This window comes from Acinonyx jubatus, chromosome C2 (assembly GCF_027475565.1).
Source record: "Acinonyx jubatus isolate Ajub_Pintada_27869175 chromosome C2, VMU_Ajub_asm_v1.0, whole genome shotgun sequence".
Taxonomy (NCBI): Eukaryota; Metazoa; Chordata; class Mammalia; order Carnivora; family Felidae; genus Acinonyx; species Acinonyx jubatus.
The window spans coordinates 150,173,251-150,192,790 of record NC_069384.1 but is presented as its reverse complement, the minus strand read 5'-3'; the positions used below and the strand labels follow the sequence as shown (position 1 = coordinate 150,192,790).

Sequence of the window (19,540 nt, the reverse complement as noted above, 5' to 3'; positions counted from 1 at the left end):
AGGAAGAAAGAGACTCTTAAGCAGGCTCCACCCTCAGCACTGAGCCTGACGTGAGTTTCAATCCTATGACCCTGAGATCATGACTGGAGCTGAAACCAAGAGTCAGACACTCAACTGACGAGCCATGCAGGTGCCCCATAAAAACAAAAGCATATTGGGGTGCCTGGGTGGCTCGGTTAGGTGTCTGACTTCAGCTCAGGTCATGATCTCACGGTTTGTCAGTTCAAGCCCAGCTTCAGGCTCTCTGCTGTCAGCACAGAGCCCACTTTGAATCCTCTGTCCTTCTCTCTCCTTGCCCCTCCCCTGCTTGCATTCTCTCTCTGTCTCTCAGATAAATAAACTTTAAAAAAAACCCAGAAGCATAGTTTTCATCTAGCAACATGTACTGACGTAGAATTTAATAAGCTAATTAAATCATAATCTGAGTTGCAGCTGTCACTCTTACACCCGTCAACCCGGTGGACGTCATGGTTAAAATAAGTTGAATTTCGTGTGTCAGTATTATAGTCATTTCTTAATGCCTCCTTATAACTGTAATATTCTTCTGTGAATTAATCTCTGATGTTGAATGTCGAGATTTTAGTATAGGAAGTTAATCTTCAGAAATTGGAAGCAGTTCTGATCTAAAGAGCTATTTCTGCAGCTTATTAGCACCAAACTGCAACGTAAGAGTTTTAGAAATCAAAGTAATTAAGAAAGTTTCTGAAAGGAGAAGAGAGAATTACCTGTTCGACTTAGAGTGATGACTTGTAGCAATGCAGAAATCTAATTTAAATTCACTGTCTTAGTGAATTATTTTGTTGTTTAGAGATGCTCTCAACTTTGTCATCTTCTAAGACATAAAAAAAAGTATGGGAAGTTTTTCATTTTCAAGTTTATTTTATTTTTATTTTTGAGAGAGAGCGACTTGGGGAGGGACAGAGAGAAAGGAGAATAGAAGGTACGAAGCGGGCTCCGAACTGACAGCAGAGAGCCCGACATGGGGCTTGAGTTCGTGAACCGTGAGATCATGACCTGAGCTTGAAGTTGGAACCTTAACCGACTGAGCCACCCAGGTGCCCCAAGTATGGGAACTTCTTCGATCCAAGCAGGACCCGAGTGAAATATCTGGTATTAATAATAGGGACCATCTTTGGTTGTTCAGGCAACAACGGAGGGGTATGTCTATTTGTCTGAAGTGGAATATTCAGCCCAAGCAAATTTGACCCCTTTGAAACCTTCCATGGCTCAGGAAGAAAACGAACAAAACCCAGTGGCTGAATATTGGTTAAAGCTTCTTGGCAGAAATTCTGATAACTAAAATGAGCTAATTTCGGATTCAAAGCGTGTTGTTTCATAAAAGTAAACTGAGGCAATAAACATGTTGACTGAATAATTTGATTGAGCAATATAATTAGGAGATTTCACAAGTGCCTTAACCCGGAAGCTCCTTTGCTACTTTTTCAAAAGTATTTCAATATGTAATAATGATATTCTTGGACAGTAAAAGTTTTGCATTGCTTTTTATTTTTTTTTTTTAATTTTTTTTTTCAACGTTTATTTATTTTTGGGACAGAGAGAGACAGAGCATGAACGGGAGAGGGGCAGAGAGAGAGGGAGACACAGAATCGGAAACAGGCTCCAGGCTCTGAGCCATCAGCCCAGAGCCTGACACGGGGCTCGAACTCACGGACCGCGAGATCGTGACCTGGCTGAAGTCAGACACTTAACCGACTGCGCCACCCAGGCGCCCCATGCATTGCTTTTTAAATGTTCTGTGCCATAGGCTAGGAAAGCAGACATGAGATGGATTTTTGGAATAGGCGTTTACATTTTAACTTTTCGCTTTGTTACCAAATTTGTACTTATTCCCTCTTGTTTTCCATTCTCCTTGCTATTACTCTGAGAAATGCTTAGGTTTCAATGGACAGTGTTCATCTAGGAGCCTAGGTTGTTAAAATACACCTTCTTGGGCCCACTTTAGATCTCTTGAATGACAGACAGTCTGTGAGATCTGGAGATCTACACTTTTAACTAGTTTGCCAACTAATTCCTTCATGTGTTAAAGTTTGAGGTCTGATTATCTGTGTAAAATATTTCTTCCAGATTGTGCCCAAGGATATAAGACGGTGCATGCTGTTACAACCTTCCCTTTTTATTCTTAATTTTCTTTAGGTGTTAATTGATTCATCCAGTGATAATCTGCAGTCTTCTTTTGCTTAGCATATCTTACCTTCACCTTTCTTAGTTGATATGAAGACTTCCATGTAATTTTGATATTTGAGGAGGGAGGATTATAAGCACCATCATCATGTTGGATGCTACAAGATGCTGAAGAAATCATATGGGAACAAATGGGTACTTTCTAGGACCAAATTTATCAATTAAAGATAAAGGTCTTGGTGGCATGATGATCCCTCCACCAATAAAAATTATATTGTTGGGAGATTGAATTGGAGAAGAAATTTTATACCACGAAAGAGGGGGCTTTTTATATAGCTTGTTAAAAATGTCTGTTATGAACGTAGACTGGGGATGTGCACCGCTTTAACTTCCCCATTGATCATTGGTGTTGTGAAATCATTAAAAATCTTTTAAGATTTTTTTTTTTAATGTTTATTATTTTAGAGAGACAGACACGCAGAGCATGAGCAGGGGAGGGGCAGAGAGAGAGAGAGAGACAGAATGTGAAGCAGGCTCCAGGCTCTGAGCTGTCAGCACAGAGCCCGACGTGGGGCTCGAACCCACAAACCGCAAGATCATGACCTGAGCCGAAGTCGGACCCTTAACCGACTGAACCACCCAGCCGCCCCGATCTTTTAAGATTTTAAAAAGGAGTTCCTGGTTCAAACTCTGTTTTTTTTTTTTTTTAACATTTATTTATTTTTGAGACAGGGAGAGACAGCATGAACGGGGGAGGGGCAGAGAGAGAGGGAGACACAGAATCCGAAACAGGCTCCAGGCTCTGAGCTGTCAGCACAGAGCCCGACACGGGGCTCGAACTCACGCACCGTGAGATCATGACCTGAGCCGAAGTCGGATGCTTAACCGACTGAGCCACCCAGGCGCCCCTCAAACTCTTTAAAAATACAGATCTAATAACCTTTTATGTACCCTAGGTCTTTATTGCTCCATTTTCTTGATCTACCAGACTGGAAATTCCCAGAGTCAACTGTTGTGCCATGTGTATCTTGACATATTTTGTGGCACCCAGTTCTAGATCTTGCATATAATATGGCCAAATTGTTGAATGAATACATTGTGTTAGTTTTTAATTCCTAGTAGGAATTTTCCCCTCTGCATTCCCTATTTTCGATATTCTTTGCATTACAAACGTGTATCTCAATTGGCGTTTATACAAATGTCTTCTTACTAAGCAGTTCTTATGTGGCCTGGATTTCTCAAAAAAATGAGACATACGGCCTGGTGGTATAGTGACTTTGATTTGGAGATTAATATGTGATTGATTAAGCAGAACTTTTAAAATGTCTCCTTTAGGCCTCCCCCTGTGTGAGTCACGGTCTTGTGAATCCCAGCAATAAAGAGGGGAAAGTCTGAATAGTGTATTAGAAAGCACCACCTGGGATCTGGAGCCTCCCTGGTTCACTGTCTCCAGAAAGTAAACTGTCTGTCTTCCTGCTGGACATGGGGAGTGGCAGTGGTCTGGTTTCCAGAGAGGAGGAGGAATCTGGGCATCTTCTTCCCCATTATATGAATTTTCAACCAGTTTTCCCGTTTCCAGCCCTTTTCTTCAATCTCCTCTCACTTCCCCTTAGGTAGTCCTTGGTGTATGTGCTCTATTGGGATATGCCGTTTCCTAATTGGCATAGTCCTCCACAGGCATTGGAGTTTCAGATTTCTCTCTTCTGCTTAGCTTTTTGTTTTCCTTCCTCCAAAACATGATTGTTGTCTCTCTTCTTTATCTTCTCTGTTTTCTTTTTCATCCGGGGTTTATGCCTGTTTTATCAAGTGTATGGAGTTAATGGATTTCAAGTGGGAGCTGAAGTAAATGTGTGTTCTATCCTCCCAAGTTTTGGAGGATCCCATCTAGACCCTGCTTTCCATCTGTTTGGAAGTACATTTTTTACTTGTTAAGTGTGTGAAATAAAAGCACCCCACCAGGGCAGGTTTTCACCATAAGTTTGTGTTTCAATTTTAGCCTTGATCATTCAGGTCTTGTGCCAAGAAATGGAAATCTAATCTTTTCTGTGCAGTTTATGTTATATTCTACTTCTTGGCACAATTTCTAATATTAAAGATTGTTTTGTTTTGGTTCTGTGATCTTTATGGGCCATTGTACTACCAGAAATCTTACTAATCTTCAGCAGACTTTTTATTATAATTATGTATGGCAGTCAAGATTCTATGATTTCAATTACTATGTAGGTATCTTTTCCTTCCCCCCCCCCCCCCCAGTTTTTAGTCGGGGCATTATTTCTGATCCTGGGAAGAGTGCGATTGCTAATACGTCGTAGCTATTATTTAGAGAGAATTGCCGTTTTTTATCCTTTCATTTTTTTCCTTGCCTTACTTATTATTTATTAAACTGACAATTAATTTTAACCCACATGTGACCCTGGCTTTCCAAGTATTTCTTCTGTAATCCGACCTGTGTTGCAACTGTATTTTTGTACGTTTAATCACATAGTGTTGCATAGTCTGATCCAGTGTCGGAAACTTAAATTCGTTTGTGGTATTGTATACTAATGTGTTATAGATGGGTAAGGTTTACCTAGGGATTCTTCAGACGTGGTTAAAAATCCTCTACCACCTTTTCCAAATTCTTACTAAAAAGTCTAAAGGACATGCTGGTGTAACACTGCTATTTGGATAGTAGGCTGCTTTCTGTTTTAGATTAAAATGGAGAAGAAGTTATTAATTTTAAGCTTCTGTATTTCCTTGTGTTTGCTTTTTTTCCCTTTCCTATACAATTAAGTTTGTGAAAAGGTTTACATTGGTTTGATTTCAAAATGGCTTTGAATCATATGACATGAGTCAAAAGTTTATGGCCAATTTTGTCTTCGGCTTTTAGGTTCTGTTCTCGATATTATTAAGCACATTGTGGCAAAGGGGGAGCACAAAAGTGGAGTCCTAGACGAAGCTACCATTGCTACAATACTTAGAGAAGTGCTGGAAGGGTTGGAATACCTGCATAAAAACGGACAGATTCACAGGTACGTAAACGACAACACTCTTCTTTTGCGGAAGGTGCAGTGACAGTCGTGCCGTCTCATTTTGTTGAGGCCATTCCCCATTCTTCTGCAGAATTCATAACCTCTGAACGTTGTCATGGCTCTTGGAATCGTGAGTTTCAGCCAGCACATTGTGGTTCGGGTTTTAATTACACAGCTAGCAAGGATTGAAAAAGTAAAGATTTTAGTTAAATTGGGAAATACAAAAACAGGAAAAATTCATAATTTCCTGTTGGGAGGCAATCATGGTAATCACTGATCATGTTTTGTAATATTTCTTTCTAGTTTCTTTTATGTGCTCACAAGATACTTAAAACTGTATTTATAGTTTTGTCTGTTGCTTCTTACTGTGTTTTTTTAATATTTTGTCTTGAGTGTTTTCTCAAATGATTAAAAGCTCTTTGTAAAATAACTTCTTATTAAAGCTTTTTTTTTTTTTTTTTTAATGTAAAAAGCTATGTATCATTTTATGGCCCAAGTATTCCTGGCCATCTCTGTTCATTCCCTGGGTACAGATAAGAAGAATCCAAACGATGATGGTTTCTGTGTTACGCAAATCTGTTTAATCCCTGGATTTGGTTTTCCTTCATATCAGACTTTTTTTTGGCACGGTAGGGGGGCGGTGGGCTGGTCATTCTCAAGGATAATTTCACTGGATATAAGAATTTGCTGTTGACTGTGCTTTTCCTTCAGCAATTGAAAGGTGCTCTACCACTTAATTCTGGCCTCCGTGGTTTCAGATCAGAAGTCTGTCATTTGAATTAGTGTTCTATGATGTTGTTTTTCTCTGGCTGCTTTCAGGGTTTTTTCTTTGGTTTTCTGAAGTTTAATTATGATGTCTTGGTGTGAACTTCGTTAGGTATATTCTGTTTGGGGTTCCCAAACTCCTTGAATCTGTAGGATTTTGTCTTTCACCAAGTCTGGGAAGTTTTCAGCAGTCATACCTTTGGGTAGTTTTTTAATCCATTTTTTTTTTCCTCCTCTTTTTCTGGGACTCTGATAATACAAAAGGTAGCTGTTTTGTTATTGTACTAGAAGCCCTGAGGCTCAGTTCAGGTTTTGTCATCGTATTTGTTTTCTCTGTTAAGACTGAGTGGATTCTATTGATGTGTTCTCAAGTTCTGATTCTGTCCTCTGCATACTACTATAGAACCCATTGAGTATTTCAGTTATTATAGTCTTTTAGATAATCTGATTCTTTTTCTTTTTATCACTTTTGTTTCTTTGCTGAGATTTTCTGTTTTTCATTTGTTTTGATAGTCCCAAATTGCATGTGGAAGCATTTTTATAATGGCTGCTTTACAATTCTTGGCATATAATTAATTCCAAGATCTGATTCGTCTCGGTATTGATGTCCGTTGTCTTCTCTTATTGAAGTTCTTCCTGGTTCTTGGTATGATGAGTGATTTTTAGATTGTATCCTGGATATCTTGCATATCATGTTAGGAGACTCTTGATCCCATTTAAGTATAATATCTTAGCAGGTGTTTGCCCTGTTGAGGTTTACAATATAAGACCTAGTCTACTTTTGTGGGCTGTAGTTCCAATGACAGTTTGATTTTTAGAGCCATTACAGTGCTGTTGTGGTTTGTTTTGTTCACCTGGCACTGCTGGGGCTCTCTGCTCAATCCTGCTGATGCCACCATTGAGAGCAGAGTAGAATGCCCCAGGCCTGATGCTGCTAGGTGGAAGGTGGAAGATAGATGCTGTACCTGTGGGTCTGTGAGCACTTTTGGGGGCCCATCCTGTGGCCCACGCCACGTGGTGCCAGTGGGGCTCCCATTCGTTCTCTGTTAGTATTGCCTGTGGGGATGAAGGCATGTCCCTGGGCCACCTTTTGCTGCTGGGTAGAGAGTTGGAAGACACTGGGTCTGGGTTGTCCTTTGCCGCTGTGTGAAGTGCCAGGAAGTGCTGGGCCCAGGTTGCTCTCTACAGCCGGCTACTGGGCCAAGAGATGCTGGCTGGGCTGTTGGTGCTACTGGGGTGGGCAGTATGGGCCTACCTCCTGCCGTGGGTGTGGGGCAGAGGATGGGGTTTCCCATTTGGTCTTCGCTTAAAACCTCTAGTTCCGGCACAGTGGGCCAGCCTGTGACTCCAGCTATGGGTCCTTTGCTAGGTCTGTGCTAGGCTGCCCCTTTTCTGCTCCTTTGGCCCCAGAGAGCAGGTGTGGAGGATTTTTAAAATTCTTGTTTTGTTCGTTTGTTTGTCGTGTATGCCTGTTCTTAGTTCTGGGTTGAGAGACTTTCTAGTGCCCGGTCCAGGATATGTGAGACGAAAAGAAAACTCAGAGAAGTCGTATAGTGCTCTTTAAAAAACGGACTTGGGTTCGTTGTAAATGTTTATAGCAAACTCTAGGGCAGCCCCTAAAAAATGAAAAAAGAATTGATATGCTAAGAGAGGAGAGGAAAATGGGATCATGTAAAATGCTCAATTAAAATAAGGGCAGAAAAAAGGCGGGAGACACAAGATTGTAATCTTAAAAATCACCTACCTTTAAGGAACTAGAAAAGAAAATTAAGAACAAACTCAACCCAAAGTTAGCAGAAGGAAGTAAATTTTAAAAGATCAGAATGGGAATACATGAAATACAGATTTTTTTTTTGGATGTGACACTGATAGCAAAGGCAGGAAAAGAAAAATTAAACAGGTGGGACTACACCAAACTCAAAAGCTTCTTCACAGCAAAGGAAGCCGTCAACAAAATAAAAAGGCAACCCATGGAACGGGAGAAAATATGTGCAATCCACATGTTCTGATAAGGGGTTAATATCCAAAATATACAAGGAATTTGTACAACTCAGAGACAGAAACTCCCAAATAACCTAATTTCAAATGGGCAAAGGCTCCAAATAGACATTTTCCCCAAAACGATCTATTTCACTAATCCTCAGGGAAATACAGTCAAAACCACAGTAAGATATCATCGCATATCTGTTAGGATATCTGTTTTCAAAAAGACAGGAGATAACAGATCCTGGATGAGGATGTAGAGAAAAGGGAACCTTTTTGTACCCTGATGGTGGCAACATAAACCGATACAGCCACCATGGGAAACAGTATGGAGGTTCCTCAAAAAAATTAAAAATAGAATTACCATATGATCCTGTAATTCCAGTGCTGGGTATATACTCAAAGAAAGTGAAGTCATCATCTCAGAGCCAAGCTGTGGAAATAACCTAAGTGTCCATCAGTGGATGAATGGATAAAGATGTGGTATATGTACAGTGGATTATTATTTAGCCATTAAAAAAAAAGAAAGCAGGAAACGCTGTGGTTTGCGACAATATGGATGAACCTGGAAGGCACTATGCTAAGTGAATTAGGCCAGAAGGAGAAACACAAATAACTGCCTGGTATCACTTGTATGTAGAAGCTAAAGAAAAGAAAAGTTGAACTAGAAACGGAGAATGGAAAAGTGGCTGCTGGGGTGGGGAGTGCGGGTGGGATAGGGAAAATAGGGAGAGATTGGTAAAAGAATACAAACTCAGTTGTGAGTAAGTTTTGCTAAGAGAGTAGAATTTAAGTGTTCTCACCAAAAAAAAAAAAAAAAAAAAAAAAAAAAAGCCAACCCAAAAAGTAAACATATAAGGTAACAGGTATGTTAATTATCTTGGAAGAATCCTTTCCCAGTGTGTCCATACATCAAACGAGCACATTGTACACTTTAAATATCTTACAATTTTATTCGTCAGTGATATCTCAACTTTTATTAAAAATTTTTAAAATATATTTATTTGCTTTTGGGAGAGCACCAGCGGGGGAGAGGTACAGAGAGGGGGACAGAGGATCCGAAGTGGTCCCTGCACCGACAGACTGACAGTGAGCCCAATGTGGGGCTCGAACCCACGACTTGCGAGATCATGACCTGAAGTGAAGTTGGACACTCAACCTACTGAGCCATCCAAGTGCCCCATACCTCAGTTTTTTAAAGCTCACCTACTTAACCCTAATCTCTCAGCAAATAGATAAACAAAGGCCCAGAAAAGTAACTGATCAAAGGTCAGACAACTATCAAGTTCTAAAACTGAGGCTTTAAGGAACGAATCAGAATAGGGAGGGAAAAAAAGCAAGTAATCTCCTCACCCCCACATGGACACACATACAGACCTTTAATTAGGTTATCCTGATAATAGCACCATTTAAAAAAAATTAACATATATAGGGGCGCCTGGGTGGGTCAGTCTGTTAAGCATCCGACTTCGGCTGAGGTCATGATCTCACAGTTTGTGAGTTAGAGTCCCGCGTCAGGCTCTGTGCTGACCGCTTGGAGCCTGGAGCCTGCTTCGGATTCTGGGTCTCCCCCTCTCTCTGCACCTCCCCTGCTCACGCTCTGTCTCTCTCTGTCTCTCAAAAATAAGTAAATGTAAAAAAACATTTTTTTTAAACATCTACCAATGCAATCAGCCATTTATAAAAGTATCTTACTCTACGTAAAAATGAATAATGCTTTCTGGCTGTCTAAATTTTCCAACCAGCTCAAGTCTTATTAAGAAAAATGAACTCTTTTTATGGTTATGAAGAACAGTTGACTGAAAGGAATAATATATAAACCAGACATCTTGGAAGCATTGAAGGTATATTCTTAAGACAGTAGGGTTTTTCATTTAAAATTGTATCCTGTCATTTTGTTCCTAGTTACAATAACGGGTTAACAGATGACTGAAAAGGGCATGACCAAAGAGTAAAGCTTTGGGACTGCATTTCCTGCACTGGCAAGAGGAAAAGGTGGCCTGAAAAACAGGATTCCTAACCGCTGGATAGCGGCAACCCTATGAATGTATACCTTAATGCTCTCGATGAACAGAATTCAGTTAATACCTCAGTTCTGATTTCATGTTCATCCGTCTTCTAGGGGGGAGAAAAAAATGCCAGAAACTGCTACTTGGCCCCCGGTGGGTCTCCTCTTCTTTTCAAAGAAAAAAAGCGTAAAAGGTAACATTTTTACTGGGCGTATGACCATCCAGAAGAAAGGCAACACTTCATAGCCTACCATGCAGGTCAGATACACCTGTGTGAATGAATTTCTAGCCACTGTGGTGAGAACAAAAATGTATACTACTTCAAAGTTGTTCCCTTAGCAGGTTTTCTCACCGCCACCCCCCCCCCCAACCCCCAGCCCTATTGGCATGTGGGTTGGATAGTGCATTGTTGCAGGGGCTGAACTCTGTGTTGTAGGACATATTAAGCAACATCCCTGACTCCTACCCATTACATGCCAGCAGCACCCCCCTCATCCCCCACACCCAGTGTGACAACCCAGGATGTCTCCAGACATTGCCAAATGTCCTGAGAGCCACTGCTAACAGAAAGTGGCATAACCTCTGTTTCCCCTTTCCTTCCTTCCCCTGAAATGTGGATGTGGTGGTAAGCCATCCTGAGCTATGTAGCAAGAACTTAGGGGGAAGATAAGGCAATAACATAGAAGGAGCCTGACTCCCTGATTCTACAGAGTCACCATACTGGACTGATGTCACTTATGGATAGACTGTTCTCTGAGAGGAAAAAGCCCATCTTCTATCGCCATGTAGACCATCAGGGACTGACAAACACAGCCTGACGCCTGTTTTTTGTAAAAGCAACAGCAGGACAGCCACGCCCATTCATTTATTGGTTGTCCGTGGCTGCTCTAGCACTATGAAAACAAAGTAGTGGTGACAGAGAACATCTGGCCCACAGAGCCTAAAACGTGTACTCCCTGGGCCTTTAAGAAAATGTTTGTTGACCTCGGGCGTAGATAGCAATACTGTGCATTCACTGAAGCTCGTGTGCTGTATGGTATCCTAAGTGCGTCACCTGCATTAATTACCTCATTGAATCTTTACAGTTACGGTTGCTTTACGAGGTAGGTAATTCCATCCCCATTTTTGCTCAGTTTTGTATGACTGTAACATCTACTCTGAGTCTATACATATTTATCAGCTCTCATTTAGCTAAATGAGTAAAAGAGACAGAAAAAAATACTGGGAGAAATAATGGCCCCCAACTTCCAAACCGTGAACCATGGTGAAGACAAATACAAAGAAATCTGCAAGCAGACACGTTATAATTACACCGTTGAAATGCAAGCACAGAGAATCTTGGCGGCAGCAAGAGGAAAACAGCCCATCACGTAGGGGGCGTAGTGCTGTAGGATGAACATTTGCGATTCTTCAGGATCCATGTGTTGAAACTAATCACCATTGTGGTGGTGTTTGGAGGTGGGGCCTTGGGAATGTGATTAAGTCATAAGGGTGGTGCCCTCATGAAAGGGATTATTGTCCTTACAAAACAGACCCCAGAGAACTCCCTGGCTCCTTTTGCCACGTGAAGACAAAGGGAAAAGATGGTCACCTGTGGTTAAAAGGTGGAGGCGGGTCAGTAATGTCACCTCCACACCGAGAAGTCACTTTGAGAATGAAAAACGTCGAAAGTCACTCCGTACCATTTACAGAGTTTTACTGGGGGTAACTTCCTGACAGGGGGATTGCATGAACTTGAGGATCCAAGCAGCTGTGGCCGCTATTGTCTGCCTCCATTCACCTCCCAGTCCACATCTTCACCCCCAGTTTTTATACCGTGAGGGGCATGGGGGTGATGTCAAGGGGTAGATATCTAAAGTGGCACCTCTGTGTGCGTCACTTTAGGGAAGGTCAGCACGAGCCTTCCTGCATCTGGTCAGGGCATGCATTAACCTCCATGGGAACTGGAACACGTGGCCCCGAGGGAGGCCATTGTGCGGGCGTGGACAAAATGGAGGGCCAAAGATGGAGTCAGTGTTGTCAGCACTCCTACACCTATGAACCAGGAGGAAGTGGACCCTCACCAGACACTGCCTCGATCTTGGACTTCCCAGCCCCCAGAACTGTGAGAAATAAACGTTGGTTGTGTAAGTTACCCAGGCTGTGGTATTTTTGTTATAGCAGCTTGAACAGAACAAGCTAAGACAGAGAGCTTCAGTATGACTGAGAGCTGACTTCCTGTCAGAACAATGGAAACCAGAGGTTCGTGAGAAGGAGCCCTGGAATCCAGTGACCCTTTCAGGATTGTTATCTTTCTGGTGAATTATTCCTTTTTAAAAAAATAATATAATGACCCTCTTTATTCCTAGAAATGCTTTTGTATTAAAGACAATTACAACTTATTTTAACATGGCTATGCTAGTTTACTTTTGTTAAGGGTATCTTTCACTGTGGCTCATTCTTTCCAGGCTCCTGGTTTTATGCAAGGGTCTCAATTGTACTCTCAACCTTAAACCGGTCCAGGACCGTTTTAAAATCCGAGATTCCCAGCCATTTGGGGCAGCTTGTCTTCTCTCTCTCAAGGCTTACTGCTCTGGCTCTTAAGTGTTCCTTTCATTTCTGAAACTTGAGGATTTCATTTTAGTTCATGTTCAGCAGTGTGACAATTTCCCTTCCTAATGTATCCAGCATTTCTTTGTTTGTGTAGCAGGGGAATGGTGGGTTTTGCAACAAAGGCCCGGGCAGTAGTGACGCAAGACTGTTTGCCATACATATTTTGCCATGTTGCTGGAATGGATTCTTTATCTTCACACTTTAAAACAGAGATTCTCGACCTTGGCTACATACTGGAATCACCTAGGAAACGTTAATAAGTACTGATTCCTGGATCCATTGCAAGAAGTCCATTCGGTTGGTCTGAGATGAGGCATTGGCATTGGGAGTTAAAAAAAATATTTTTTTAATGTTTTATTTATTTTTGAGAGAGAGAGAGAACGAGTAGGGGAGAGGCAGAGAGAGAGGGAGACACAGAATCCGCAAAGCCGGCTCCCGGCTCTGAGCTGTCAGCGCAGATCCTGACATCCTGACTCGGGGCTCAAACTCATGAACCACAAGATCATGACCTGAGCCGAAGTCAACACTTAACCGACTGAGCCACACAGGTGCCCCAGCATTGGGACCTTTAAAAGCTCCCCAGGTGATTGTGATGTGCAGCGAAGACTGAGAACCACTGCTTAAACTTCAGCAGCAACCACTCTGAGCTGTGAGCTACTCTGAGATTTCAGCAGGCTTGGGAGAAGGCAGCCTTCCTGGGGGACAGCTGAACCTATGTAGTAGTTTTTGCCGCTTCTCATCTTTATTTTGGGTACATTTGTGGGTTAGACTGGTGGATCGGGTCAAATAATTTTCCTCCATCTTCACTGTGTTTAGAGGTTTTAACTAGGGTGAACAGGTCTCTAAATTAGACTTAAACTTTTCTCTCTGTATGTACCTGCTCCAATATTTTCCCCATTAAAGAGGTTTGCCCCAGCAGAAATGTTGGCTAATCAGTTCAAGATGCTTAGGGCGCCTGGGTGGCTCAGTCGGTTAAGTGTCTGACTTCACCTCAGGTCATGATCTCATGGTTCCTTGAGTTCAAGCCCCGCGTCGGGCTCCCTGCTGACAGCTTGGAGCCTGGAGCCTGCTTCGGATTCTGTGTCTCCCTCTCTCTCTTTGCCCCTCCCCCGCTCACACTCTGTCTCTCTCTCTCTCTGAAAAATAAACATTAAAAAAAAAAGAGATGCTTAATAAAATGTAGTGTATTTTCCAGCTTTCATTTTGATTCTTAGCTTCTCTTGACCTTTTTTGAGTTTTCCACAAACTATGCCTATTGATGAGTCATAAACATGTTTCGGGCAGTAACTTTTGCTGTCTGCTAATGAAAGAGTCAAGCATGTCTATGATATTCCTTTTAATTTTACAAGGAATTTGTCACTTTGGTGCAGTAGTGACATGTGAGAAATGGCATTAACCTGTGAAAATACTCACTGTTCTTTCTTATTTCTCTCTATGATATTCCCTTTATTTTTTTTAACATTTTTTTTAAAAGGGGCTCCTTATGAAAAATATGATATTCCTTCTAATTTTACAAGGAGTTTGTCACTTTGGTGCAGTAGTGGCATGTGAGAAATGGCCTTAAGCTGTGAAAAACAAAACTCACTGTTGTTTTTTATTTAAGAATGGATGGTGGATTTAACTGTTGGACTGCTGGGTTGCTTGGATTTTGTGGCAGAGTAAGAAAGGTTGTTTTCTTAAGGCCTTTATGGATTTCCAGGTATTTAGTTACAAATCTTTTTCTTGGAAGGTCAGTTGTCCTGTTGCCCATGAGGACAGACTGGTATGTTTGATTGTCCAGTGAACCATTTAGCCTCATGATTTTCTCCTGCTTTTACTCCTGGAAGCTGTTCTGCACACTGCACTTTGGTTTCAAATGGGAAGCATGGAATTGATTATCTGAGGAGCTGATCGGGAAAAGTAGTCACCCTAACAGGCTCTACTGAAAATAGATTACTGTCTCTTCACTTCCCAAAAAACAAAAACTTGTATAAAACATTATTTGACTAGGTAACACATGTATGTGTCTTAAATATTCAAAAAAGCACAAAATGGTATATGATTAAAAAAAAAAAAAGTGCTGTACTGAATCATATTGATACTATGTACCTTGATATCATGTGATAAAAATGGCACTTCACTTCTGTGGTTTTCCTTCCAAAAATTCGTAACGCCAGTCTGATCATGAGGCAAATTCCATTAGAGGGGCATCCTACAAAATACTTGGCCATTATTCCTCAAAGCTGTCAAGGTCATCAAAAACAAGGAAAGTCAAAGAAACTGTCATAGACAAGCAGAACGTAAGGAGACATAACTAATTTAATGTGGAATCCTGAATGGGATCCTGGGACCGAAAAGGGACGTTAGGTAAAAACTTTAAAAAATCTGAGTAAGTTGTGGACTTTAATCATCATGCATCAGTACCGGTCTCATTAAATGTGCTAAAAGTACCGTACTAATGTAAGACGTTAGCAATGGGGGAAACTAAGTGTAAGGCATGTGGGAATGCCTCCGCACTGTCTTCTCAATTTCTTTGTAAATCTAAAATGGTTCTAAAAAATAAAGTTTTTTTTTTTTTTTAAATAAAGTATTTTTTAAAAAGTCTTCCTCCTTCCCTGAACCTCTGGTATCCTGGTCTAAATGGAACCATTTCTTGCCATTTTCATGTGACTCCTTTGAGAGAGATTTTATGCCAATATAAACATATGTATATCCCTCTTTTTTTTTCCTTAAAAAAGAAGACAATGGAAACATACATACATAGTATTATTTTCACTTAAGGATATATTTGGTGATGCTTCCATATTCATATGTTCATTGCTATTCTTAGTATTTCATTGTATAGATATACCACAATTTGGTCTCCCGTTGTTGGATAGGTAGGTTGTCTTGTTTGACTGCAGCGTATTACTTTATAACCCTAACATTTGGAACAGAGTTAGGAGGTGGAAATTGGGGTTTGAGACGGTGGAAAGGAAACAGTCAAGTTTTATTTTGGTATTTAGTTGGATTTATTTATTTACTCATTTATTCATTCATTCATTCATTTATTTAATACTTCCACTTATCTCCAGAAGAGTATTTAAGGAAATTGTCTCCTTAGTTATTTAAATATATTCCGTGAATATCTGGGAGATGTCTCCTGTTTACTAATCATAATGCTGGTAAGTAAGTAAGTGCAGGTGATATAGAAATCTATTAAGGTACAGGTCCAGATCTTAGCTCGTGCTGAAAGAGGCAGCCTGAAGATTATGATCACATTTCTGTAGTCTGGGCTAATGCTGTGTTACAGCCTGCTGCAAAAATACAGAGGAGGAAGTGACTAAAGTATACATTTTTTGAGTTTTAGATGTCATTCCAGATGAACTCAGAAAAGGGAGTTAAAAGTTGGTGGTTGACTTGGATGGTTTTTGTCACCAAGGGAAGGGAAGGTCTTCAGTTTTCTCCTATTCATAGTATCTGGAGTCAGAGACTTCATGTTTGTAGAGTAGACTTAGCTGGGCTCTACTCTGGGTCAGCTCTGGCAGAAGGCTGTGTAAATTGCTTGTAGAGTAGACTTAGCTGGAGTCGAAGTCAGCTCTGGGAGAATGCCGTGTGAATTGCGTGGATGTATGAACAGTGCAGAGTACTCAGCAGCGTGATTGCCTCATGCGTCAGTACGCATTCAGGAAAAGTGTTGCATGTTGTGGTATGGTGAAGCTGATACACACAGTTGTGAAATTATGGTTGATTAAAAACAATTTTTTTTAATGTTTATTTTTGAGAGAGAGAGGGACAGAGCACGAGTGGAGGAGGAGTAGAGAGAAAGGGGGACACAGAATCCGAAGCAGGCTCCAGTCTCTGAGCTGTCACACAGAGCCCGACACGGGGCTCGAACCCACGAACCATGAGATCCTGAACTGAACCGAAGTCGGATGCTTAACCAACTCAGCCACCCAGGCGCCCCTTGATTTTTTTTTTTTTTTTTTTTTTTTTTTTTTGAGGAATGGTTATGATCTAAAGATAAGAGATAAGACAGGAATAGGAAAAGGATGAAGTGTTGTGCTTTTCGCTGGTTCCTCTTCATGACAAAGCCTTCCTCCGTGAGCTAGCCTTGCTCTTTCTTGCCTAGCCTCAAAGACTGGCTCTCTGTATATTTATTTTTAATTACAAAATAAATACATGATCACATTTCCACAAGATATTCAACACTGTTTGCCTTGATTCCAAACCCATTCCTCTCCACAGAAGGAAACATTCATTACTCTCCATTTGGAATAGATGTAAAGAGTGTGTGTGTGTGCGTGTGTGTATAACATTAATGATGCCCTACAAAATGCGCTGTCCTCTCATTTGATTTGTTCATTTAGTAGTATGTGTTAGAGGGTATTTCAAGTCAAACCATGTTGATTGACCTTATTCCATTTTATGGCTGTAACAAAATTAGTTCAACTTTTCTGCTATTGTTGGCCTTCTAGGTTGTTATCTTTGGTTTATTATTACAAACAATGCTGCAGTGACGTCCTTCTTTGTACACGGGTGGGGGTTTCTCTGGGTTATCAAGAAGTGGATTTGCTACTACTGAGGATTTGAGGATTTTAAATTTTGCCAGATATTGCTAACACATTGTTGTATGAGAAAAACAAGTTGTAGCTTTGAATGGATAGTGTAGTATCATTTATGTTGGAAGAAAAGCCGAGGTAGGTCACAGGGACATATTGTATTGACTAGACTGGTAATAGTTGAAAACTGTGAAGAAAGTTCTAGACTTGAGAATGGTGGGTAGAGGGACTTTGGGCTCTTCGGTGATATTTAGGTTTTTATAATAAGAATGTGTGCATGTGTACTATTTGAGTTACAAATAGTTACCGATTAAAAATGTAAAGATGTTTGAATGATTAATATCTATCTTTATGTCTCAGGCGTAGGATAGTCCCTGTTTTTAACCACATACCATTTACAGTTTTTGAGAGGTGCCTCAGATGGCTCAGTCGGTTAAATGTTTGACTCTTGATTTCAGCTCAGGTCATGATCCTAGGGATCGAGCCCCTTACCGAGCTCTTGTGCTGAGCATGGAGCCTGTTTGAGATTCTCTCTCTGTCCCTCTACCCTGCTTGTGCACTCGCTCTCTCAAAAAATAAAACATAAAAAAATAAAAATTTTGACCATGTATTATGTTGTGGAAAAAAAATCATTATATTTTAGGGTGCCTGGGTGGCTCAGTGGTTACGTGTCCAACTCTTGGTTTCGGCTCAGGTCATTATCTCAGGTTTTGTGAGTTTGAGCCCTGCATCGGGCTCTGCACTGACAGTGACTTCCACTGGCTTGGAATTCTCTCTCCCCCCTCTCTGTCTGCCCCTACCCTGCTCATGTTTGCTCTCTCTCAAAATGAATGAACTGAAAAAAATTTTCTTTTAATCAATATATTTCAAAAAGTAGAATTAGGTGACAGTAGGTGAGGGTTACATTCTTTGGCCACCGTTATTCCAAACAAGTATTTAATCGTGTTGGGTCTTCTAGATTTTATACTAAAAAGTTATTTGTTATTGTAGCTTTCTTTATAATATTTAGATTCTGGTACAAGTGACTAAAATTTTAAAAATCGTTTACTATTGGCCTTAACACCCTTTAATGTAAAATAGAGAATTTACTGCCAGTGTTGTGTGAATACAGTAAACAATTGCTTAAATTATGTGACTCCAAAGAATAGGTGTTTTTTAATATGTAACTTTTTAATTTTTTTTTTCCTTAAAGAGATGTGAAAGCTGGAAATATTCTTCTTGGAGAAGATGGCTCAGTACAGATTGCAGGTAATGATTAGTTTTTCTTTTAATTTTGATTTAATGGTCAGTAGAACCACCTTACTTATCTTGGATGTTTTCAGAGCCAGTTTTCTCTTCTGTTTCCTGGACTGTCCCTAGTCAAGCAGCCTATGTTGTCGACCCCTGCTTACTCTCAAGATACCCTCCACCACTCATCCTGCAGTTTTGATCTTAGACATTTTTTGTCCATTATTCATTACCTTCCAGTTATCACTCCTTACCCGCAGAGAGTCATCTTTGATGGGTTCTCCCAGCATCCTGTGCTTTCCTTTGAGGGAGAGGTAGTCAAGAGACCTCACTGTTTGTGAACTGATGTGCTATAGAGAAGTGATACAGCGCTGCTTCTGTCCTGGGGTGACTGGGGTGTTTGCCAGTTAAGAAGAGGAATCTGATTATAGACAGAGACAAATAGCATAGAAAAAAAAAAAAAAAAGAAGAGGAATCCGAGAGGTGAAAGTGCACTTTTGGCAAATTCAGGGCTGAAGAGATAAGACTTGGAGTCTAGGACCTGCCATCCTGGTAAAATACCCCTCCAGAGTGGCTGTACCGCGGGATCGTCAAGCAAGCCGCTCATCGGGGTGTCCCACACTGCTGGGACAGTCAGGTGTTTGGCAGGAGAAAGATAATCACCCAGCCCATAAATCATTTCTTCACACTTAGAAGATAATTTAAGGGGCGCCTGGGTGGCGCGGTCGGTTGAGCGTCCGACTTCAGCCAGGTCACGATCTCGCGGTCCGTCAGTTCGAGCCTCGCGTCGGGCTCTGGGCTGACGGCTCAGAGCCTGGAGCCTGTTTCCGATTCTGTGTCTCCCTCTCTCTCTGCCCCTCCCCCGTTCATGCTCTGTCTCTCTCTGTCCCAAAAATAAATAAACGTTGAAAAAAAAAATTTTTAAAAAGAAGATAATTTAAGGGGCACCTGGGGGGCTGTCGGTTGAGCGTCCGACTTCAGCTCAGGTCATGATCTCACAGTCTGTCCGTGAGTTCAAGCCCCGTATCGGGCTCTGTGTTGACAGCTCAGAGCCTGGAGCCCACTTCGGATTCCGTGTCTCCCCCTCTCTCTACCCCTGCCCTGCTCATGCTCTGTCTTTCTCTGTCTCAAAAATAAATAAAAACATTAAAAAAAAATTAAAAAAAGATAATTTAAGTGCACATCTTCCTTCATGTCCCAACCTAAGGAAATATTTTAACCAAGCCACATAACATAAAAGATTGATAAATTTGACTCCTTTAAAATTCCCAGCTTCTCTTTATTGAAAGAA

General features: G+C 41.0%; 1 protein-coding gene across 2 annotated transcripts in view; it reads left to right on the top strand.

The window, feature by feature from the left end:
* OXSR1 (oxidative stress responsive kinase 1) overlaps positions 1-19,540 on the top strand; it is a 101,844-nt gene that overhangs the window by 35,650 nt on the left and 46,654 nt on the right. For both annotated transcript variants that reach the window (XM_015062770.3, XM_027040691.2), the window contains exons 4-5: positions 5,012-5,153; positions 18,215-18,270. In XM_015062770.3, coding sequence (XP_014918256.1) covers positions 5,012-5,153; positions 18,215-18,270 — 198 coding nt within the window. The remainder of the gene's footprint in view (positions 1-5,011; positions 5,154-18,214; positions 18,271-19,540) is intronic.